This window comes from Euleptes europaea, chromosome 17 (assembly GCF_029931775.1).
Source record: "Euleptes europaea isolate rEulEur1 chromosome 17, rEulEur1.hap1, whole genome shotgun sequence".
In the NCBI taxonomy this organism is placed as follows: Eukaryota; Metazoa; Chordata; class Lepidosauria; order Squamata; family Sphaerodactylidae; genus Euleptes; species Euleptes europaea.
In genome coordinates this window covers 38,174,026-38,200,170 of record NC_079328.1, presented here as the reverse complement: position 1 = coordinate 38,200,170, position 26,145 = coordinate 38,174,026, and the positions used below count along the sequence as shown (strand labels likewise).

Here is a 26,145-nt window from a genome sequence, read left to right as displayed (position 1 = left end):
GCTTTGGACATTGGACTCTATGGCATTGAAGTCCCTCCCCTCTCCAAACACTGCCCTCCTCAGTCTCTACCCCCCAAAAGGTATTTCCCAACCTGGAGCTGGCAGCCCTACCCTCTGAATCTGCCATTTTCTCCAGAGGAACTAATTTTTGTAGTCTGGAGATGAGTTGAAATTCTAGGAGATCTCCAGGCCCCACCTGAAGGTTGGCAACCCTAAGTTATACTAACCATGTTGTATCTGAGTGTTTGAATGCAAGCCAGATCACTAACTATTCAAACCAAACAAAACAGGGTCAACTCAATTATCAAAAGCTATATTCAAAGTTAACAACTATAAGACACAAACATGTGTACAAATTATTGTGCAACTATATACAACTATATACAAAAATACAGAGATGTGAAGCTGTACAGAAAGGTAGCAAATACAGCAAAAAGCTCAATGGCAGTCTCCAAAGAGGAACGAAAAGCAATTCAAGGATTGGAGCGGGTGGAAACCACGATCTTGCCACTGCCAAAACAAGCAAGGCGACACAACGAGGAGGAGGGAACGCTTTCCCGGGTAGTTGAGGCTCTTTCACTTGCGAGAGCTTCATCAGCCTCCGAAAAAGGGAGGCTGCAAATTTGCAGCCCTACGGGAGCAGGAAATCTTCTTTAAAAAAAACTAAAATTAAAAATAGCAAAATAGAACTGAAGCCGTTCAGTCAATCCTACTTGCTCAATCATGATTTTATTTGCCTGAGTCCAGATACTCCCCTTTTTCGCATCCCCACAGAGCTCCCCACCCCTTCCCAAACTTCATTCCTCAGGCACTATTGTAAGGTGGGCTTAATTTATATGTGTATTTGAAACAGAGACCAGACAGAGCCTTTTGGTAGGAACCAATTTTAATACTGTTTAAACCCTGACCGCAACAGTCTTGGTCTGTCTCTTACACCAGTGTAGTGTAGTGGTTAAGAGTGGTGGTTTGGAGTGGTTGACTCTAATCTGGAGAACCGGGTTTGATTCCCCACTCCTCCACATGAGCGGTGGATGCTAATCTGGTGAGCCGGGTTGGTTTCCCCACTCCTCCACATGAAGCCAGATGGGTGACCTTGGGCAAAGTCGCTGTCTCTCAGCCCCACCTACCTCACAGGGTGTCTGTTGTGGGGAGGGGAAGGGAAGGCGATTCTAAGCCAGTTTGATTCTTCTTTAAGTGGTAGAGAAAGTCAGCATATAAAAACCAACTCTTCTTCTTCTTCTTCTTCTTCTTCTTCTTCTTCTTCTTCTTCTTCTTCTTCTTCTTCTTCTTCTTCTTCTGATTAACCCTCAGGTTACCACAGCACCATCCCGAAATTTCCAGGAATTTCCCAAATTGGGGCTGTCAGCTCTACTTGCAGCCTATGCACTCACCTTTCCTGCTTGGGCCCTGTATTCATGCCCATTATTGGCATCTTTGCTACCTTTCCTCTGAGAAACTGTAGGTATATCTCTCCAGCATTCCAAGGAGTGCTTTTAACCGTCAACCCGAACAACAGACACCCAAACAAAATGACTTCAGGATGTCAGCGAGGTAGCTTCTCTTCCCAGGCTCGGAAGTCAAATAACTGTCATAACTCTGTCTCCAGCAGTGCCTCAGGTTTCCAGCTCTTTAATTACGTAATAAGCGAATTATGGAAACACACCAAGAAGAAGTGAAAATACATTCAAAAGTCAGACATTTTGTCTCAGAGAGTCTGGCACTGTCGTGAGGAATAAAAATGAAGGGAAATCAGGAGTGATGTTGCATGATTTCTTTGTGTGGTAATGCACCGAGAGTCTGCAAATGCCAGCGCGTTTATCTGTGTTTGTCATAGGGCTTGTTACTCTGTGTTATGTTTCCAAGCAAGGCAGGAGCCAGAAACGGAGTCCGTCTTCTTTAATGTGCCTCCCTCCTTTGACTTCCTGCCTCACATTAAAATAAATGGAGAGAAATGCGCCTTTTCCATGCTATCCTCCACGGACTTTGGGGAGAATGAATTATCTGCTTCACTCCTGGTGGCAGTGCCCTGGACCTGCTGAAATTTTGTTCCTGGGGGTCAGTAGACCATCAGGAATTAGGGTTGCCAAGCAGTGGCGGACTGGCCATAGTGTTAGCTTGCCCAATGGCAAGTGGGCCCTGTGGGACCCTGATGAAGTGGGGCCCCTTAAACATTAGACAAAATGTTTGAAATAAAAATTAATAAAAATTAAATGATGGCCTTATAGTTGTGGGTTAGGGCAACCAATAATTTTAGACCCAGTCCATCACTGTTGCCAGGTCCCTCTTTGCATTGGCAGGAGGTTTTTGGGGCTGAGCCTGAGGAGGGCGGGGTTTGGGAGGGGAGGGACTTCAATGCCATAAAGTCCAATTGCCAAAGCGGCCATTTTGTCCAGGTGAACTGATCTCTATCAGCTGGAGATCAGCTGTAATAGCAGGAGATCTCCAGCTACTACCTGGAGGTTGGCAACCCTATCTGGAATGGTATGGAGGACAAAGTGAGAGGGGGAATTGGTGGAAATCATGGCATCTCTTCCACAAATGGAAATGTTATCCCAGTGGAGAAACTATGTGGTGGGATACATACAAGCCAGTGTGTGAGCAAAGGATACGAGTAGCTGTCTGCTTGCTTCCTAGACATCATTTCTGCCACCATCTGGGGGAAAAAAATCACAGAGTATCCTTCCCTGTCAGGCATTCAGGCTGAGGGGAGGCAGGTCTCCTCTAGTGTAGGCTGCAGGCTGAGGGAAATTTGCAGGTCTGCAAGTTTTTATATCCCTCAGTATTGCCTAGGGTTGCCAGCTCCGGATTGGGAAATACCTGGAGATTTTGGGGGTGAAGCCTGAGGAGGGCGAGGTTTGGGGAGGGGAGAGACTTCAATGCCATAGAGTCCAATGTCCAAAGCAGCCATTTTATCCAGGTGAACTGATCTTTATCGGCTGGAGATAAGTTGTAATAGTGGGAGATCTCCAGCTAGTGCCTGGAGGTTGGCAACCCTAGTATTCCCAGAATTCTGGACTATGCTGTTTCCCTAGTAAGGTAATGGCAAGACTAAGAAAGTTTCAACCTGCAGATAATATTTTTGAATGCAAATATGTTTAAAATAACGCATTTTGTGGGAGACTGCTTTGGCTCCCCATTGGGAAGAAAGGCAGGGTACAAATGAAGTAAATAAATACAAGTAAATAAATACATGTTGTAAATTAGTACCTCTGGGTGAAGATTTTGGATCTTCTTCTCCCTTATATGCTGGTTTACTACACCCACAGAGTTGAATGGCAAGGAACATTCACAAATGTAATTTCCTTCCCACCTTCAGTTTGCTGAAATTCAGCCCTCCGAGTCTTTTATCCTGCAAAATGTATACATCAGTTCTAACTCACTCTGTCAAGTCAAACAAAAAGAACTTGGAACATGGTAATTTTTGTTTATGATGAGACTACCATTGTGTGGGTGCGTGCGCGTGTGTGTGCATAGATGCACACACACAACAGAATATACTTCCCTCCACCACCCATTCTCTCCAGGTTCCTCTCCAGTGCTGGCAAACTTATCCCCCCCAAAAAAAATTCTGATCAAGTGCTTGGTAAATTTTGTTATTCTGTGATGATAATAAATCATTATAGCCTTAAACACTTCTCTAGCTCACCGCCTCAGTCATGAATTATCTTGTCATTCTGACCAAAACATTCTCCGAAAACGCCTGACAAGTGCTAAAACCCAGAACATGAAACCATGTGTTGTTTTGAAAGCACGATTCAGAAATGTCAATTAATTAGATTAAGAGGCTACTTTTAGCTTTACTGGTGTTGCCAAATAACCCTTAAAATATGCATAACCGTGGAAGTCTACCTCAGGAACACAGTAGCACTCCATGCAAAATAAAGACAATGGATCCGACTAATAGAAGGAATTATTGCGTTTGTCATTCAGCTCGGGAGAAGGATTTTGAAGGTAACAGCTCCCCCCCCACCCTGCCATTCCCGCTGTATAGATTCACCAGCAAGATAAATCCTGCCATTTATGAGTTTAAGTATAATTCACCACACCCCCAGCAGAAATCTGATTCAGATCAGAAAATAAAAGACGAATCACAATTATGCAGCTGCAGAAGCAAAATTGATTTTAATGTCTTTCTTGGAATCTTTTCTTTGAAGTTCATTTTAGGAAGGAAGAAAAAACAACAACCCTCAAACCATGGTACAATTAAATACATTTTTTATCTCACTGCTCACCCTAAAATCTTTTATCTTTAAATAATCTATATCTTCAATTTTATTTACATGGTAAATTGTTGCTTTATTTTAATAGGGTGTTTGCTTTAAAAGGGGCTGTTGGCTTTAATGACTGAGTTATCTTTGTAAACTAATGTTCCACATGTCTTCTTAAAAAAAAAATCCATGCAAATCATGGGTGCCTCCATTTCGAATATGCATTTCTGCTCTAAAAGCCATAGTCAAGACACACACACAAAAAGCCATGGTGTTCATACATATATGAGCAGGATACTTTAATTGAAGTAATAAGGGAGGTGAGATAGCATTAGAAAACTGGCCAAAAAGAGGGAAGGGATGCATTAAAAAAAATAATTAATAATCTTCTTACATAAGTGGACATGCTGGCATATTGGCACAATCCAGTGTATCTATGTGTGTGCCATCAAGTCGCAGCTGACTTATGGTGGCCCCAGCAAGGGGCTTTCAAGGCATCTAAGAAGCAGAGGTGGTCGGCCATTGCCTTCCTCTGCAGAGTCTTCTTGGAGGTCTCCCTTCCAAGTACCGACCCTACTTACAGTGATTTCCTGAGCTTGGGGGACAAATTGCCTTAGGAGGCACCGTGACCCATATGCCAATGTCCGTGCCACTTGTGCTGTGCAAAATGGCACGGATGCTGGCACAGGGCCACTTGCGCCAGCCCCTCTGGATGGCTGTGGCAGTGCAGCTCTAGGATGCTGGCGTGACCTCCCGCTGGCATCCTCCCAGTACAAGTCCTCACACTGGCGTCCCGGGAGGTGTTTCCGGAGTGTTCCAGTGGGCGGAGCTGCCATTAGACAGTTTCCTAACCCCTTTCAGGCCAGGAACGCCCCCTTACGCTGCAGCATTGTTGTGCCACCTTTTTGGTGGTGCAGCCTTGCTGTTTCTTATGGAGCATTTCCTCCCATTCCCCCGTTTTTTATGCTAGTTGTGGGCATGAAGCCTCCTTTTGGCACTGTGGCAGTGCCGTGGCCACATTGTCCCCAGACACTGCAGGGCTCAGGAATGAGCTGTTAGTTTCCAAGATCTGACGAGATCAGGCTATACCATGCTGCCTTCCCTCCTAGTTTATCTATAAGCACTTCAAAATATCCAGAATCCAAACTGAATTATTATTAACAATTGTGGGTGTTGTTGTTTTTTTTAATTTAATGGATTGATTTATATGGGAGCTGGAGATCAGTTGTAATAGCAGGAGATCACCAGCTAGTACCTGGAGGTTGGCAACCCTGAGCATGGTGTAGCCTGCTCTCATCAGATAGCAGCAGCTAAGCAGGGTTGGTACTAAGATGGGAGACCTCCAAGGAAGATTCTGCAGAGGAAGGCAATGGCCAAACATCTCTGCTTCTCACTTGCCTTGAAAGCCCCTTGCTGGGGTTGCCACAAATCGGCTGCGACTTGATGGCACTCATGTACAAAAGATGGTTCAGTTCTGCCCTGGATGACTACTCAAATCTCTACATATGTGATGTGGCCAAAGTTTCACACTGAAACTAGAATCCATTGCATGCTAGAACGGGCACTCCAGGTTCTATAGTGGCCAAGAGACCTCAGCACACATTCACTGTGCACTTTTTTCCCCTCTAGAGTATGTTCAGGCTTTCCTAGAGTATGTTCAGGCTTGGGCCTAATGAAAAACAGAGGGGCCATGGCTCAGTGGTAGAGCATCTGCTTGGCATGCAGAAAGTCCCAGGTTCAATCCCTGGCAACTAGGCAAGTAGGTGATGTGAAAGACCTCTGCCTAAGACCCTGGAGAGCTGCTGCTGGTCTGAGTAGACAATCCTGACTTTGATGGGCCAAGGGTCTGGTTTAGTATAAGGCACCTTCATGTGTTCAATTTTCCAGGTCTCACAGTGGGTCCCGTACAAACTGCATCAATGCCAACAAGAACCCTAGAGAGCTGGGGGGAAGCTCTGACCTCATGTCCTTCTAGCATCTGTTTGAGCCACTTCACCACTAAGAGGCAATCCAAGAGGAAGTCACTAAATAGCCTAGGTGAGAAGTGAAAGTAAGAAGCAGCCTGGCTTGACCACTCACTTCCGGGAAGAGGTAATTTCCCATGAGCTCTGAGTACCACAGCACCAGTTGCACCAACACCCAGAATTGGAGAGGGGTTTTAACATCATGTGATTTGGGTATTGCCCCTTCAACTGCTGTATCAAATAGGTTGCATGGGAGATAACAAGGTGTTAAGAAAGAACCAAATCCAGATCTTGGAATCAAAGAGACGATTAATGCTGCTGACAAACAGTTCGACAATGGTTCGATAACAGTGGGCTTGTTTTAATTCTTCCAACGTCAATGAGATCAATAGATTTTTCTGAGCAATTGCTGTGTTGGTTGGCCATTCAAAGACAATTACACAAAGGTAACTGTAAGGTGTGGCCATTTTTGCCCTCTTCTGATTTTTAAAAGTGTTGATGGGTACATTTTGACCCGTTCACCTATACTGCTTAATCTGCAAATGGCACTTTATACAGATAATATTCAAACCTTGGACTATTTAGTAGGATAGGGTGAATACCACTATTCAGGAGGTTTAGCGCAAGCATCACTATTTTTGAGTTCATAGTACCCCCACCTCCACATTGGTGTTAGGATCAGGGTGCATTGCTCCGACTAAACAAAGAACGGTTGACCAAAATCATAAGCATCTTTTTAATAGACCAATTTCCATACTTTAAATTGTATGACCATTAATTCATGCATGGTTTACACATGCCTGCTCACCTATCATATTTTATCTCATCTTTCCTTCAAAGGACTCAGGGACATGCTCCCCCTTTCCACTTTCTCACAACAACAGTACTGTGAGGTAGGTTAGATTGAGAGCAAGTGACTGGTCTAAGGTTATCCAGTGAGCTTCATGGCTGAGTGAACCTGATTCTCTTCCATTTTAGTCCAACAGATCACTAGGGGTGCCAAGTCCCTCTTTGCCACTGGTGGGAGGTTTTGGGGGTGGAACCTGAGGAGGGTGGGGTTTGGGGATGGGAGGGACTTCAATACCATAGAGTGCAGTTGCCAAAGTGTAATAGCAGGACATCTCCAGCTAGTACCTGGAGGCTGGCAACCCTATTAATCACTGTACCATCACTCATCAAGAACCGTAACATGAACAAGAAGCAGCCGTTTTGAGGGGGCATTATTCTATAAAGTCCTGCTCTGAGCGTCTATGTGTATGTCGAACTGGTTCTATTGAAACCATGAGCATGTCTTATTTTACTGTAGAAGATATAAGCAATTAAGAACACATGTGATTAATCCCTGATATATATATATATATATATATATATATATATATATATATATATATATATATATATATATATATATATATATATATATATATATATATATATATATATATATAGCGCCTGTAGCTAATAAGCTACAATTTCTGCTGGGTGGTTGTGACCCAGGTATCATGGTTCAAGTAGTGACATTTATTTTGGGTTTATTTGAATTTAAGAGGCACGAGGAGAATTTAAAAAACATATATATGACCAAATAAATAATATATTTTTTAAAAAAAATTCTGCCTAGCAGTTCAGTGTGGTTAGCTCACAGCCTACTGGCTAAGAGCTGTACCATTAAAGGAAGGAAGGACAACATTGCTATGCTTTCCTAATATATCGCAACCTGACCTCTGCTGTCATTGATCCCATTATCAGAACTTACATTTCTCTATTCTTCTACCTTGTGCTTGTGAACCAACACACAGATCATTGGTAGCACCAGAAGTGGATTGAGATGTGTGAGAGCCAGCGTGGTGTAGTTAAGAGCAGTGGTTTGAAGCGGTAGACTCTGATCTGGAGAACTGGGTTTGATTCCCCACTTCTCCACATGAGCGGCAGACACTATTTGGTGAACCAGGTTGGCTTCCCCACACATGAAGCCAGCTGGGTGACTTTGGGCTATTTACAGCTCTCTTAGAGCTCTCTCAGCCCCACTTACCTCACAGGGTGTCTGTTGTGGAGAGGAGAAGGAAAGGTGATTGTAAGCTGTTTTGATTCTTCCTTAAGTAGTAGAGAAAGTTGGTCTATAATAACCAACTCTTCTTCTTCTTCCTGGGATTGCCCCCTTGGCTAAAGCCTCAAGGAGCACAGCTCCACCGTTCGTCATGAAGTTAGTTGGACACCAAAGCTTTCCCTCACACAAGGGGAGCTTACCTCACCACTGGCCTCTGGATCAGTTTGGCTCGCCTCACTATTCCTGGGTCCATTTCAACAGGACTGGATCAAATCAAGACTTTAAAAAATCAAATTAGATCCGAGAAAACGATACCTACGGGTGTTGCGGAATCAACACAACGTGTATTCCAGTATTCAGTAAACAATGTGTTGGCACCAACAGACTTTTCTGCTGGTGAAAAAGGAGGAGGAAGCTCCCTTTGAGCATAAAAAGAGCTATGCTGGGGATCACGGGACCTGCATGGAGAAAAGCCATCTGGGGTGGAGGCTTTAGGAAGGGTGAGGATTGGGCGAGATCCAACCTTATATCCATTTCTTAACAAATGGCTTTGATTGGAATTCTCTTCCTTCTCTTGTATATGAAAAGCCACAGTCCAGCCCCTCTAGGAAGTTTTGATTCTGTGAGCTAAAGGGAAGTGCACAAACGTGGAAAATGGTTTGTGCTTGTGCCTGTCCCAAAGAAACAGGTTTGTCTTAAAGTCTGAATGAAGCAATAATGATTAACCAAATGCATTGATCACTTTGAACAAGAATCTTTCCAAATAGGATCTTAATAAAGAGGATTTCCTTTATGAAACATTCACTGTGGTAAGTTTACTAACATTAAATGCTTCAGAATTGTGGCAAAGCAGTCCATTGCTGAGTAGGCCTGCTTTCACACACATTGGATAACGCCCTTTCAATGCACTGTAGCAATCATTTGCAAAACGATTGCTCAAGTGCATTGAAAATGCACTATCCATTGTGCAAGAAAGTCACTCTGATGTTGTTCATTGTCTGTCCAAGATATAACACTACCATAAAGGTAAAAGTCCCCTGTGCAAGCACTGGGTCATTCCTGACCCATGGGGTGATGTCACATCCCAACATTTACTAGGCAGACTATGTTTACGGGATGGTTTGCCAGTGCCTTCCCCAGTCATCTTCCCTTTGCCCCCAGCAAGCTGGATACTTATTTTATCGAACTCGGAAGGATGGAAGGCTGAGTCAATCTTGAGCCAGCTACCTGAAACCAACTTCCGTTGGGATTGAACTCAGGTCGTGAGTAGAGCTTGGACTGCAGTACTGCAGCTTACCACTCTGTGCCATGGGGCTCCTAACACTACCATAACATTATTACAGCTCTTCTACCGAACCCTACTGGCTGCACAGGGTCACATGGCACTATTTACAGAAGTTATTTCCATTCATGGAAACCATGGAGGAGAAAATTGTTGTGTCCACTCCTTGATGTCAAGTGGCATAGTGTAGGTTAACAGGAGATGAATAGCGTGAGGGGTGAACAATATATTTCTGCATGGTGTTAAATACACAGGGTTAGCAAAGACAGAGCTTGTGAAAACAGAGGGTGCCAGAATTCTTATGACATTTATTTGGTTTTGTGCAGTCACAGTTGACTTATGGCAACCCCGTAGGGTTTTCAAGGCAAGAGATGTTCAGAGGTGGTTTGCCATTTCCTGCCTCTGCTCATGGGGAGGGTTGACCCTGCTTAGCTTCTGAGATCTGATGAGATCAGGCTAGCCTGGAGCAATCCAGGTCAGGGCATACATATGACATACATAAGAACATAAGAAGTGACCTGCTGGATCAGACCAGTGGTCCATCTAGTCCAGCATCTTGTTTCACACAAGGGCCAACCTTTTGCCATGGAAGGCTAACAAACATGCCTCACAGGCCAAGGCCTTCCCTCAATGTTGCCTGGTATTTAGAGGTTTGCTTCTACTATGAAGGTTAACTTTAGTCATCATGGACAACTAAACTACTGATGGTCCTCTTGTCCATGTATCTGTCTAAAGTTACCCGTGCTAGTGGTCATCATTATGACTGCTGGCAGTGAATTCCATACTTTATGTATAGATAGAAGAAGTACTTCCTTTTACCCATTCTGAATCTATTGCCCATCAACTTCAATGGGTGCCCCTGAGTTCTAGCATTATAGAAAAGGAAGGTAAAGGAGAGACAGCATGGTGTAGTGGTTAAGAGTGGCTTGTTTCCCCACACCTACATATGAAGCCTGCTGTGTGACCTTGACCTAGTCACAGTTCTCTCAGAACTCTCTCAGCCTCACCTACCTCACAAGGTGCTTGTTGTGGGGGCAGGAGCGGGGAAGGTGATTATAAGCCGTTTTGAGACTCCTTTTTGGTAGAGAAAAACGGGCTATAAAAACCAACTCATCTCCTATTTGGAGCAGTATGGGAAATTGTAGTAGAAAGGAGAGACCACACAACACCACGAATAAAAATTTACAACACACAAATTGATTTTCTTAAAGGGAATGTTGGGTACTCGCCCAAATATCTGGTCCCTTGGAAAGTGGGATTTTTGCATCGGACATTATGACCATTTGAGAAAGCACTTACATGCCAATTTGGAAGCTAACATTTTGTGTGGTGAAATAAAAAACCTGCAGCCATTGATAGATTTGGAGGGGAGAAAAAAAGAGAGAGGCCTCCTCAAGCCTGAGACAATCGCACTCCGGCAAAAAACGCTGCTCTCTCTCCCCTCTCGAGATCCACTTTTAAAGATCCCTGTCAAAACAGCCCTTCAAACCCATTTGATCGGGTTGGAGCGCATCACAGTGTCACCCAACTCACTTTTCATTAGGCTGTTGCGCTGCGTTAGCGTAGCCAAGCAGAAGAACTCAAAACACATGCACAAATTAAATCGACATCCAAACTCCACCAATATACAAAGCAATTTAAATGATATTCATTAGAGCGATGACAAGTCCTGATGAGGCTTTCAGGAGCCGAGTCCTTCAGCTTTCGCCGACTTGGTTTCGTGGTCACTGAGGCGTAACTACAGAGACTGTACCTCGAGTTTTTTTTTTTTTAAGACTGAGAATAGAACTGCTTCCTGACACACCTACCTCATTCTCTCTTTCTCTCCAGCAAACATGTACATCTTTGGGAAATACTTTCTCTTGCCATTCAGGTGGTGAAAACGAAAACATTTAATTTCCCAAGAATTTCCTTTTCTTCCTCCCCCTTCTCTCTTAACCCTTCTCTCACGAATGCACCATTTTAAAAACTAATAATCATTTTCAAGTAATTTCATTTTTGTCGGGCTAGAAAGGTCACAAATTCACCATTATGATGGCTATGTGTCCCCCTCCGCTATTTTTTTCCCAACGGTGGAAAAATTAACAGGGTCAGTTGCAATTTAATAGAAATATTCACCACTAAGTCAGACTATACATTAAAAAAAAACAAAAAACACTTCACAGCTTGGTAAATGCTGTATGTTGTCTGGGACCCTGTGATGAGTTAATTCATGTATTAGAGGTGTACATCTTTGGGAAGGAATTTTACGGAATTTTGTGCCTGAACATGCTAAAACGCAAGTATCAGAAGTGAAGAGGACAGCTAAATATACTAGTACTGTGGCATACAGACCCTACAAAATATAGACCCTACAAAATCGCTTTTGTTATAGATATAGACCCTACAAAACCGCTTAGAAAGGTCAAGTACCATCTCCCTTGTCTTCTGTAAAACACCAGTCACGTGCTATGTATATAAGTGTGTGTGGTCAAGTCACAGCTGACTTATGGGGAACCTGTAGTGTTTTCAGGGCAAGAGATGTTCAGAGGTGGTTTGCCATTGCCTGCCTCTGCATGGGCTGAGAGAGTTCTGAGAGAACTGTGACTGGCCCAAGGTCACCCATCAGGCTTCATGTGGAGCAGCGGGGAATCAAACCCCCTTCTCCAGATTAGAGTCCGCACCCTTAACCATCACACCATGTTGGCTCTTAATTGTGCTATAATATCTTTTTAAATAATAATTTTAAATAATAACGAGTACGAATGAATATCCTACCTCTATCCTACTAGGAAAATTACGTTGGGGATATGAACTGCCATTAACCACTCTAGTTTAGGCTTCATCTGCACATCACTGGATACTGAACACATTAGATCCATTAGATCACTGGTCTATCAAGGTCAGGACTGCCTACTGTGAGAATCAGGGGCTCTCCAGCATCTCAGTAAGAGGACTTTCCCATCACCTACTAACAGATCCTTTTAAGATGGAGAAGCTCTGCCATTGAGTTACAGCCCATCCCCTATAGTACTGTTCATGGACAATAGCAATCATTTGCAACTGCATTGTCTTGGCCGCACAGGAAAATCTTGTTGGGAATGATAGCTGTAACTATGATAATACATATCCAACATACAGCCTTAGCTATGGAACAATTCGTTAGCTCTATATGTGAAGCAATAGCTGTGTATACTGGCAAATGCAGAGAGCCAGGAAAACTTCATTTTCAACGGCAGCCCAATTCAGGCTGGATAATGTACCTTGGCATTAAAGAGTGGAGAAACAGGGAATTAATTAGCTAGCTTCTTTAAGCCAAGATACATTTACTTGCCTGGCTTATATCATAAAAACATATAAGTTTGTTTCTTTGCATGGGAAAAAAAAATCAAACAAAACACAGTCTGTCCCAGCTTAGAATACATTGACATCTTGCTAAAACAATTTAACTGGCTTCAGATTTATTTATTTTTTAAATGCAACCTGTTTGGGCCAGTTTCAATGTTATAATCTACATCATTTCAGCACTGTTCATGTCAACAGGTAACCAAATACCCAACCAAAAGAGAGAGAAAATAATTCTATTTTACCAAGAAACCTCAAAGAGTTCTCTGGGGTCACGCTTAAATACTTTCATTACGTTTTATTAAATTTACCTGTTACCAGGCAGCCAGCTCTTTCCCCCTTCTGCTTTGAGGAGACTTTTTTTTTTGCAGATAAATTTCAGAGGAAATTTATAAATTTGAGATTAAATTTATAGAATGAGAAAAAAAATATCATACACAGATGCACAAGGCCGCGGTCAGGGTGGATCAAGCAGGTGTACTGTACCACCTTGAACCATGGCTCTCAGAAACTAAAATATATATTTTTAAAGAAAAAGAATTTCTAATTTGCAACGTGACTTATGAGAACTATATTTTAGAATATGAAAATGTTTATTTTAAAAAATAAATAAATAAATCAGTGTCAGCTAGTGCACCGCAAACATGGTGGCACTCCAAACTCTACCTACCTGCCCTTACCAAACTATGTCCAATCCTGGTTCAGGATGGATTTTTCAAGATGACCTCCATCTTTATAACAGTTTTAATATTATGACCTATGAGCACAAGAGTGTTGCCAGATCCAGGCTGAAAAACTCCTGGAGATTTAGGGATCAAGCCTGGGGAAAACAGGGACCTCAGTGGGGTATAGTGCCATAGAGACCACCCTCCAAGGCATCCATTTTCTCCAGAGGAACTGATCTCTGTAGTCAAGAGTTGCAGTGTATTTCTATGGGATCCCCAGGTCCCACCTGGAGGCTGGCATCCCTAGAGCTAGGCCAGGCAGGGGACTTCAAATGGCATCTTCCGCATTTTAAGCAATCTGAAGTGGATACTTTTTGGAGTACAGCAACAAGGATTCCATCAAGTGAATCATATGGTTGACTATTGTATCCGTAGGCCAACTTTTAACCATCAGTTAGGGCAGGGGTGAGGAATGTCAGGCCCGGTGGCCATATAAGGCCCCCTCGAAATCATTTGGTCTGGCCCTTCGTGGGTCCTGGCAGATCTCTAGCTCAGAAGGATCTAAGACTGGCGATCCGCCCCCTCCCATGGATAGGAATAGCCTCTATTCAAGGCAGATGTGAGTTTGTTTCGCTGAGAAAAGGAATCTTCTTTCCCCCTTGCAGAAGAGTTATTAGCTATGGAGCTGCTAGGACCGCCCAAGAAACTGTATTAACCCTTTCCCACCCGGGCCGTGGAGAAACGTATTTCCTCTGTACTACAAGAGGGCTGGGGGCGGAAGTGGCGACAATGGAGGGGTTAAAGGGGTCAGGGCCAGAATGTGCGGCCTGCAAATGATGTTATAAATATCCAAATGGCCCTTGGCAGAAAAAAGTTTCCCCATGCCTGCGTTAGGCTGTCACCTTGCATCAACGGGAAAGCAGTTACACTGATTTATTGTTTCTAGAAGAACCTTCATCTAATGGTACTGTCAATGTTCCTTCTCCTGGTCTCCTCCATGTATCATTTATTTAGGAAGGTGCTTGTAGCAAATAAGTAACAGTTTCCAAACTTGAAAAAAAAGTTTGTATTTGGCGGCTTCGATTTCTGAACCTAAAACTCTCAGATGAATAAAATAACTATCGGGACTGGTGACAGAGTTATCGACATTAATGCTTCCTGGTGAGGAGGAAATCACTGTTTTTTCATTCACTTACTTTAGCCCTTCCTGAAATGTGGTAGCCACCCTACCCAGCAAAGATGACTTTTTGGCCATGTCGCGGCTGATGTATGGCAACCCCATAGGGTTTTCAAGGCAAGAGACAAACAGAGGTGGTTTGCCATTGTCTGCCTCTGCATAGCAACCCCTAGACTTTCTCAGTGGTCTGTCATCCAAGTAGGGTGACCCTACTTAACTTCCAAGATCTGTTGAAATCGGGCTAGCCTGGGCTATCCAGATCAGGGTGATGACTGGTTGAAGTCATAGACACATAGAAACACACACAACATTCAGAGTAAATATCTGACAGTTGGTGAAGGGAGCCAGCATGGTGTAGTGGTTAAGAACGGTGGTTTGGAGCAGTGGAGTCTGATCTGGAGAACTGGGTTTGATTCCCCACTCCTACACACGAAGACAGCTGGGTGACCTTGGGCAAGTCATTCTCTCTCAGCCTCACCTACCTCACAGGGTGTCTGCTGTGGGGAGGGGAAGGGAAGGTGATTGTAAGCCAGTTTGATTCTCCCTTAAGTGGCAGAGAAAGTCGGCATATAAAAACCAACTCTTCTTCTTCTAAATGTCCACGTGTAAACACTGCTAATCCCAGACTAATTATGGTTTGTATCCTAAACGTTGCTTCTCTTTGCACCCTTCTCCAACCATTGCATGTGCAGTCCTCCATGGTACAGTGCTTTCCTTTGGCAGTAGGTGCTAGTCTTCTCATTGGGGGGTGGGGGGAAGACCCTAGTCTTGCATGATTGGAAGCTTCTCCTAGCACAGGAGGAATTTGCTCCACAGTAAAAGCCCATCCCAGCAACTGAAAAATATGTACTGTGAATGGAAGCAAAGCTTAGACTCCAAGCCTTTGTGACTATCTTAACATTAGGATACCTGCCTGTGAATATTGATAGCCATCTAGCCAAATGCAATTTTCAGCATTCGTTTGTGTCCAAGAAGAGGGCAAATAGGTCTTATGCTTTCAAGCATCCACAACATTTAATCTGGGATTGTGAGAATTCACATGCAGATGTCGACAGCCATCCAAACTGTGCATTGCTTGGGAACTGGAGAAACAGATTTGTTTCTCTTAAAAAAAAAAAAAATGTATCAATTAACTAAATGTTTACTCACAAAGATATTAACAAGCAATAGATTCGCCCAATATTGTGGATATTAAAGTTTTAAACAATGCAAAGCTGTCTTGCTTTGGATAGAAAATTACAATGTCGTCTGTAAGACGAAGGGAACAGTATAATTAGAACAGCCAAGCTGCAATTTCTGATGCCAAAAGAAAATATAATGAAGTTGCTGGAGAGATCTAGGTTCCAGTTGCAGCTGCTTTTAAAAAAAACTATATGCAATATTTCAATTAATTATAGAATTCTTACCGCTGAAAAGTTAAAGATACATTCACTGATTTTAATTTTTGTGTGTGTGTGTGCTAAATGTTGACTTCATTGAGCTGCTTCCTCCGATCTGGCATATTGATTTCTTGTTGTGAAGTGAGCTGTTCAAGCTCCATTTAAGATTTTCATCTTGCATGTAGCCCTGAGCACATCCTAGCGCCATAAATTAGTTAAATTGCACATTTATCACAAATGTTATTTTAAGATACTGTGTAAATGTGATGGCTGGAAGATATACAGTAGACAGGAACAGGCCACAACTTGGGGTGGGGTTAGACCAGGGTCACCTTGATCCACCTATGATTTAAAGCTCGTCTTCGGCACCCCGCCCTCAACTCATCCCAATTCCAATACACCACTTTCTGTTCAAGGGTTATTTTCAATGTTTCTCTTCCTTGAGCTTGTGAGTTTGTTAAAAGCCCGATGAAAATCTTCACCTGCAAAAGAAAACAAGGGGCTTGAAGAGAGATGAACACCCAGAGCTGGATTTATGAATGAGCTATTGGCCCGGTCACTGACATCAGCGATTTGACACATATGCAGCATTGTTGATATTTGCATAAGTGGGAGACTTCTGTGTTTCACAGGACACTGGTGAACACCACCAACAGAGGGTTTAAGCTGAGATGAGATCAATGCAACGGCAACATTGGCACTGTTGTGGCTGTATGAACGGCAAGCAAGGCCCAGCGCAAGACAGTGAACCACCCCAAATGCCTGGGGTGCAGAGGAACCTCCTCTGCAGCTACCTTGGGTGGAGGGTCCCAGTAGGGTTGCCAACCTCCAGAAACTAGTTGGAGTTCTCCTGGTATTACAACTGATCTCCAGGCGATAAAGATCATTTCACCTGGAGAAAATGGCCGCTTTGGCAATTGGACTACCTCTACGGCATTGAAGTCCCTCCCCTCCCCAAACCCCACCCTCCTCAGGCTCTACCCCAAAAACCTTCCGCCGGTGGCGAAGAAGGACCTGGCAACCCTAGGTCCTAGGTACATGTTTTCTCTGCTGCTGTCTGCTGCATCTGAGGGGGGCTGCATAAGTGTTTCCTCTGTACTCCATCTTGGATGGATCCCAAGCGAAAGCAGTTCTGCGAGAGGAATGATGCACCATCTCTGGCACTGCCTGGGCAGCATGTAGAAGCACCTCTGCAGTATGCCCTAGGACCCCTAACAACAGTGGCACTGGGCTAGAAGGTGACAACTGTCACAAGACACCTCCTTCCAAGGGGTGTCTCCTGCTGGACAGATGCCCTAAGCAGCTACTTGGGTCACTTGTGTGGCCTTAGCAAGGCAGGGTTCGTGTCTGATTTGCAAAAAGTACAGAATGGCACAGGGGATGAGGAAACCTCCCGAGTATGGTATACATCATGGCAGAAATAAATCTTTCTCCATCACCAATCAGCCAGCTATAAAACAGGGTAAGTCACTAGACTTTGTCATCAATGGGACCGCTATTGTCCAACAACAGCTGAATAGACTCACCTTATCTGAACTGAACTGGTTGTCACTATATTTATGCCAGCAGAAGCCACCCTGTGTACCTTGACAACAGTGTCTATTGAGAGATCAAAGAGCGCATTTGCAGTGATTTCGTGACAGTGGTTTAGGAACTGGGGAGGGGCTGTGGCTCAGTGGTGGAGCATCTGCTTGGCATGCAGAAGGTCTCAGGTTCAATCCCCGGCATCTCCAGTTAAAGGGACTAGGCAAGCACGTGATGTGAAAGACCTCTGCCTGAGACCCTGGAGAGCCACTGCTGGTCTGTGCAGACAATACTGACTTTGATGGACCAAGGGTCTGATTCAGTATAAAGCAGCTTCATGTGTTTCTATGGTTTTGTTTAACTGGTACTCCCATGCCAGTAAAGGTTTGTCATTAGCATGTAAATGTTCTTGTTTGCCTATGTGTACAGCCAACTTACCAGCTACACATACAGGGAGTGCCTAGAGGCACCTGGTTGGCCACTGTGTGAACAGACTGCTGGACTTGATGGGCCTTGGTCTGATCCAGCAGGGCCTTTCTTAAGCTCTTAATGTGTTCCTTAGACATGCAGTTACCAGCTTTGCAGTGTGTGTGGACATGATGTCTAAAAAGGGCTGAAGTTGCAGTAAAGTTGCCTTTCTCCGAGTTTGTCTTTTTTTTTAATTAACTGAAAGTAGATGGAAGGGTTTCTCTAATCTACAAAGGAACCTACAAGTGCAACTTGTGCTCAAAACACTAATCATGTGTTTAAGAGGCCAAGAGCACCAGCATTTGATTGGGTTTGAAGGCGCAACTCTGCAAATCATTTTGCTTTACCACAAACGCTGCTTATACACCCCCTTCGTTGCAGTCAATCTTCTTGGAGGTTTAAAGAGGAGATATAACCTCCATTCTGTTCTGTTATTTTCTAGGAGGATTAAAAAAAGGAAAGAAAGAAAAAGAAGATGCAGCCTTTGAATATTTGTTCCCGTGCTCTTTAAATGTTAAAGTTCACTAAAACTCCTCGTGATTTATGTATGGATTTCAACTGCCAGCACCTGGCAGATGAAGAAGCCTACTCAGGCTTCCGTCATAAACAGCAAGCGTACAATTTAATTTTAATGCGCTCGTTAGTCGTAGCACATTTCAGATATAATCGTGAACGCGACACAAAATTATAGCAAAAAAAGACAATTTTAATGCGGCTGTAGAAAAAAGAAGGTTATATGAAGAGTCATATAATGGCGCCACATTGTCAACAACAAAACAGGGGCACAGAGTGTGCGATTCTGGGTCTGTGCTGTTTACATGCCAATACTGTACACATAGATTCTCATACGGTGTCAGCTGTCAGTTACTTCTGCAAATTAACTGCCAAAAATGGAGACGAACAGAATCACTTAGTGTGCTGGTAACCACGGGTTACCTTTCATATGCCTAAAGATAAAAACTGCAGTCTGAAATCTTGGGAGAATAATTAGGAAGAACAAAAAACAAAACAAAAAACAAACCCCAGAAAGTTACCAATTGAAATGAAACAAACAAACAAACAAACAAAAAAGGCATTCTACAATATGAAATAACAACCGAGAGCTCTTATAAATAAGTAGAAGAGAATATTACAGAATGCCTCGTTGTAACTTTTAAGCAAAGTATTACAGTACAAACATTTTAAAGGCTTTTTTTTTATCAATGTTTAGTAAATACAGTACAAGACTTTTTTTCTTAAATTCTCCCGCCCCCAAATAGATTTAACCCTTTGAGCACTGAGTTGATTTTGAAAATTTCTCTTTTTCTTTTGAATTGGTTTTTTTATTTGTTTTTACTAATAAATACTTTTATAAGTCATGTTGTGCAAAATAGATCTAATGCATGCCAGTCTGTGACTTCTGTTATCAGAATGTTTTTTTTAAAAAGGTAGCAAACAACTAATAAATATGTATAATTTAAACATGAACTTCTTTCAATATAGATGCACTGTATAGCAAAAGAACAAAAAAAGAGAAACCAACCATACTTTGCTTCAAGAATAATGTTTCTGAATACTTTATAAATGCCATCTGTTGTATCTTTCATATAATTTACATTGTTCAGATGTTAAAAGAAAAACCTTTGACCTAGAAAAGAAATATACATTATTATTTTATATATTTATATATATAATATTTATATATTTATAGGTACCACTTATACTTGGAGCATATCAGGTACAAAACCAATCATTGATTTAAAAAAAAAATGTTGAAGAAGAAGAAGAAACGGAATTGTCTACAATCACATTTTCCATAAGAGGATTTTGAAATCTATACAATATATACATCTATGTTTCAATGTGAAAATAATATATTTTAAAATTTCAAGGTGGGAGCCACCCCACCATACATGGGAGTCTGTTAGTTAACGCCAAAGGTATGCCCAGTTGGCCGGATTCCATGCCCCATGGTGGGCACCGTACCACACAGCCAAATGTGCAGAAAGTATCCATGGGAAAGGAAAGCCATTTCCCCTCCAGGACATGCATGCACACACCACAGAGAACCAACTGCGAGGACTGCCAGTTCATGTCGGCTATGAGGGACCAGAGGAAGGGACCCTGCACCTAGATTGCTAATATTGGAAGCGCTTTCACAAGGCATCAGATCCCTGATGTAAGAGTGGTGTGGGATCTCACAGGAAATGCCACCAGCCAGATGCCTGAGTGGCTTGTGCATCCAACCAGCGGCAAATTGTAATTCAATGCAAATATGACACTGGAGGGGAACAAATTTAGAAGGGCTTTCATGTTAGCCAGATGTGGAGCTTTGCCATCGGCCGTCTTGGAAGGCAGATATAAAAAAATTCCTCTTTCTGACAGAGTCTATCCATGCAATGGTGAAGAAATTGAGACCCGCAAACATGTCTTCTTATACTGCCCTCTCCATCATGAGTCAAGAGCTAAGACTATTCAAGAAATTTTAAGAAATAATATAGGACTATCTGATAAAATTTGCATCCGACTACTGGAGGATAGCAACCCACAAACTTCGAGATGTGTGGCTAATTTTGTGTTGCTATATATAAGGCCCGAAAGGATGCAATTTATAAATAGATAAAATCTGATTGATAAACATTTTAGAAACTAGCATATTTGCCTTTTTAGTTATGGGATTTTATTGATATATTTTACTTTGTGCATTCTTTGACTGATACTGTTTTTATGGTAAATTTCTATTCTGATTAGATCTGTTCTTTTTTTGCTCAAATGACTGTAAAATAAATGATTGATTGATTGAATTCAATGCAACATCTCAATGGAAACTCGTGCAGGCTATGGGAGCGGTCCTTCAGCTGCCAGAACGAGGCCTAGCTAGCTAGATACACAAATGATTTGTGCACGTGGCTGGTGGCGCATCTTACTCAAGCCAGATTCTTAATATTGTCTGGATGTGTCTAAGTTTGAAGGGGATTGGGTGTTTTTTTTACAAAAAAAAAAAAAATACATCCACGTAGTTTTTAAAAAAATTAATGCAAAAGTGCTTCAAAGTACTCAGAGGGCTAAAGATTTACAGGGTGCGAACCAACTGGCACACTTAGTCACCATGAAAAAAGTGCACCAGAATTAGTTAATAAATGCTTAATTAAACTGTCTTGTTTAATGCATGCAGTTCTGAGGCATCGGAGGGATGCACATCAACTAAACCCCAATTTACACAAAGTTCCAAACACTTACCACTGCGTTTTAACCTTCATATTTTTACCAGTAACAACAGCTGATTATGCACCTCTATTAAACACTATACAGTTATACAAAAAAAAAAAAGAGAGAAGAAGTTCAGGCCAGAGTGACACCTCAGAGTTAAAATAAAAATTATGTGCCAAGAACAGAAAAGAGAGAGCTTTAAGGCGTGTTTGACAGTTTTCCTCAAAGCTAAGCAACAGTTGTTATTGTTTTTTTTTCTTTTTGTCAAATGCTACTGCTTCTCTAATTCACAGACGTACAGGAGATGGTCCTCTGGAGACTTTCCGTGCGTTTTACTGAGATGGAGCTTAACGGCGTGTTTGCTCGCAAAAGTCCGATTGCAAAGTTTACATTGGTAAGAAGTTCCTATTTCATCCTCTGGCGACGGCGCCAAAAGTTTCTCGGAGGGTGACTTTGTTTGTGCTATCTGATTGTTAATCTGTTCGCTGGACAGTTTGGACAAGTCTCGTAACCGGAAACCTAGATGCGATTCAAGGTGACTGATATACGTTGAAGGAGTTCTGATTTGTGAAGCACAGTCGTTACAAAAGAACACCGGATGCCCAGTGTCCAAATTTTTAAGGAACTTTGTCCCCCCTGTCCTTCGAAGCTGGTATTTCACATTGGCCAACCAGTGGCTAATGGTGGTCATGGAGAGTCCCGTAAACCTGGAAATGTGCATTCTCTCCTGAGGGCTCAAGTCTGACATAATGTATTTCCCCTCTGACGTCTGCCGTAAACTGGCGGCAAACTGGGCCTGCAGGATGAGCAAATGTTGAGGGTTCCAATTAGATTGCCGTCCCTTCCTTTTCTGAGCCGGGGTCGCCTCTTCCGGTTCTTCTATCGTGGTCCCGTCAATGTCAGATTTCTCAGATATGCTGGAAGGTGTGGAAGATTTTGATGTGTGACTTTCTGTCAGGTTCTTCAGCATATCAGATATATCTGACAAGGCATTCTCGCGTAGCGGTGAGTTTGACATGAATGACACAACCGCAGATGTCTTTGCCGTTGTCACTGTAGATGAAGAAGAAGCAGACGATGCCGATGTGGATGACAAAAGCGCTGAACCCAAAGAGCAGCCTTTGTCACTCTTGCCTTTCGTCAAATCTATGGGCTGGTCATTGTTGACATGATAAAAATAACGGTCTAAATGGTCTGGTTTTTTGGACTGTAGGGGTGGGGTAGCCACAGCAGCCTTTTCAGCTAAGCTGTTGCTCATTTTAAAGAGCATACTCATTGGGTCCAGAGCTGGGAGAGAGGGCTTTGCTGCCTTCCCAAGGTGAATATTCATGACAGACTGTAATGCGCTTAATGGATTTACAAATGGTTGTTCGGGAGGGTGGTCAGTAATAATAGCTGTGCTGCTACTCAAGGAACTTGAGATGGCTTTGACAAGCTCCTTACCATTTTCCACCGGCTCCCCTGTTGGGCTGTCCTTACAACTCTCCCTCTGAGAAATGGGGCTATTCTGTTGGCTTTTAAAACTAATGTCATTTGAGGTGTCCATCTTGAACTGCTCACTGACTTCACTGCTACATGGTGAAGGCGTTGCTCTCTTCAATGGTGAGAGTTTCCCTCCTTCGGGTTCCTTCATTTTTTCTTCAACTTTGGCCACTTTCTCTGTGACCTTCTTGACCAGCTCTTCCATGGCATGGAAGTTAGTCTTTGGCACAGGAGAAGTCTGGCTGCTCGGTGGGGAAACGAGAGGCTGGCTTTTGTTTGGGGACACCATTTCTGCATTTGCAAACATAGGTTTTAAGGACGTACTTTTCCCTGACGAGCCTAAGGACAGCTTCATCATGTTGGGTAGCTGGTAGGCAGCGTGAATACTGGGGTAGCCACCCCAACTTGGTGTGCCATTTTGAGCTTTGTTAATAGCTGATGTGACTGTGTTTTCTAAAGACTTTAAAATATCTAGCCCACCTTTTGGACTCTCTTCCAAGTCATTTTCAGTCAAATAGTGATATTTTGAGGAAATATCATATTTCTCTTCTTCTTCATTGGATTTCTCCTTGTCTTTCATCTTGTCATCAGCAATCATCCTGTCTTTATCAACCTCTTTTTTTACTTCCACATTTAATTTTGGAGAGATGCTAGATGGCGTGTTGGAAGGAGATGTGAATGTAGTGGCTGCCAGTGGCACAGACTGTACTTTTTCATCCAGCAGAGCTGTGATGGTGGGTGTAACGGGGGCTTCTATAATAGGTTTCCCTTTCTTCATGGCAGAGTTGGTGACTTTAATGAAATGTCCGGTCACCATCATGTGGGCAGTGAGTTCCTGCAAAGTATCATGGGAGCTGCCACATTCCATGCACTTCAGAATTTGAGATTTCCTTGCCTCAAAATGCCAGGCATAGCTGGCACCATTCTGGTGTCCATAACGATTATTTGGTGTGATGTATGGATTGGAATTCTTTTGAAGTGCATCATTGGGATCAGAGATGGTAGCTTTCGGCGTCCCACCGGTGGAATCCGGGGAACTGGGAAGCTCCAGCTCCAGGGACGTTTTCTTTCTTGTGGCTGGAATTATTTTTGCTGCTACAGGGGTTACAGGTTCCTTCAGAGGCACTTTTTGGTAATGTTTCGTTTTGATCATGTGAACACTCAAGTCTTGAAGCGATTCGAAAGAATGGCCACAGTACATACACTTTAATACTTTCTGAGCATCTTCCTTCCCTTCCATTTCAAGCAAAGAGCGTTTACGAGGTTTGGACCATCTTTTCGGGTTATTGTTATCCGTTTCATGGTTGTCATCCCGATAATGTCCCGTTTCATTCATGTGCACTGTTAATTCTACTAAAGTATCATAGGCAGCACTGCAGTCTTTACAGCGGAATTTACTGGCTCCGGTAAATATAGAGCCATAAAGCTTACTGCTTTGTCTGTACAACTGAACTGTGCTAAAAAGGCTGGGCTCAGGGAGGATTCGGTTCTGCGAAACTTGCTGCAGCGTTTTCGCCATGGCTGTCTGGTGCCAGTCGAAGCTTCCGCTGCCACAGCTGCTGCTGCTACTGCTGCTGCTGCTGCTACTCCCGTTGTTTTTTTCAGAGGTCGGCTGGTGGAGATTCAAGTTGAGATTGGACCAGTATGAGTTGGAGAGGAAGTTGTTGTAGACCGCTTTCATCTGCTCCAAGCTGTCCGAGACCACGGACTCCTCCAGCTGAATGGAAACCTCTTTGCTCTCCTCCTCATTTTTGATGGAGCCGCTCTCGAAGTCAGCCATTCGGTCGCTGGTCTCGCTGATGTGCGACTCGCTGTCCATTTCGTGGCTGGAAAATTCGGCCGCTGGGGAGTTTTGATAGCTCTGGCAGTTCTTACTGAAGTCCTTTTCGGGACAAGCGTACTTTGCAGAAGGTTCTCCATCTGCCACGTTCTCGTCTGATTCCAGGTCATCTTCCACCATCGCAGCTGCCTTCATTTCATCTGAAACGTATGCTGTCATGGCCGAAAGAGGGGGGGGGGGAAACAGAAAAATCAGTGTTAGTGATTGCTAGCCTCACTGTACATTAGCAGCTGGCATGTTTCAGTCAAAGAACTGCATTTATTTATTAAAATTAAACAGTTAAAATTTAGCATTTCTTCCAAGCAAGAGGATGGGGGTGGGGAGAAATCTGCTCTTCAAACATAATTTGCCACCTTATTCTTCTCAAGGGGCAACAGCTTGAAATTAAAACTAAATTTGAAATTAATGAAGCACATTCTGGAGGTGGCATTCATTTCTAAAGTAATAAATTACTTGTATCAACCTCAGAGACAGCAGTTCCTGTCTGTCAATTAATATGTCTTATGCTTCTCCTACCCCTAATGTATTTCTTAACAGACAGATTCACAATTTAAATTAAGCCAGATTTTTATGCCTAACATTTTTGAGAACTAATCTTTAATAAAACATAAAAAACATCAATAAGAACTCCAGAAAGTTAAAAAAAACTGCACTCAATTAGAAGAAAATTAAAAGCTCATATTTGCATTCTGGGACTTCTCAGCAAGGCAAGTACTATATTGATCAGGGGGATATCCCCAGAACCTATTTTAAGAAAGTTTCTGCAATTCTCTTTTTCTGAATTTCTCCCTGAAATTTGGAGCTCAAATTACTTTGGGTTAGATTGTACCATCATTTCCACTGGAACAAGAGAGAGAAGTAGCCCCTTTTGATGAGGGCTGTAAGGCCTGTATGGACAAAAAGCACAAGGGTGGGGCCAAAGTAGGGTTGCCAACCTCCAGGTGGGGCCTGGAGTTCTCTTGGAATGATAACGGATCACCAGAACACACAGACCAATTCTCCTGGAGACAATGGTAGATCAGGAGTGGGACAATATGGCATCACAGCCCTACTGAACTCCCTCCCCTCCCCAACCTCTGCCCTCCTCCCAGGCTCCACCCCAAATCTTCAAGAATTTCCCTTCCCAGGGCTGGTACCCTAGGGCACAGAGAAGGAGGAATGATTGCCCCTCCAACTTCTATTTCTATTTCAAATTTCATACCAAGCACTGTGTGACTGTACATACGAAGCAATTTTCCATTCCTTCAGGCCATTTGCATCCCACCCTTTACATTTTTGATGCACATTTACACATTTGTAAAAATACTTTTAAAAAGCAGTCTTGATCATGCATTTGCAATGGATCCTAACTAGTGTGAGTGGAGGTGTTCTAGATGAAGGAGAACTTTCCTACTGTGTCCCCTAGGGTTGCCAACCATCAGGGACTAGCTGGAGATCTCCTGCTTTTACAGCTGATCTCCAGCCGATATAGATCAGTTCACCTGGAGAAAAGGGCTGCTTTGGCAATTGGACTCGATGGCAGTCCCTCCCTTCCCCAAACCCCACCCTCCTCAGGCTCCACCCCAAAAACATCCTGCCAGTGGCAAAGAGGGACTT

General features: G+C 43.1%; 1 protein-coding gene across 1 annotated transcript in view; it reads right to left on the bottom strand.

Annotated features, from left to right (window-relative positions):
• Nucleotides 1-21,465: 21,465 nt before the first annotated feature.
• The window catches only part of TSHZ3 (teashirt zinc finger homeobox 3), a 121,142-nt gene continuing 116,462 nt past the window's right edge, over nt 21,466-26,145 (bottom strand). Inside the window, exon 2 of the mRNA XM_056862604.1 lies at nt 21,466-24,701. Within this exon, the coding sequence (XP_056718582.1) occupies nt 21,499-24,701 (3,203 nt within the window). The 3' untranslated portion in view covers nt 21,466-21,498. The remainder of the gene's footprint in view (nt 24,702-26,145) is intronic.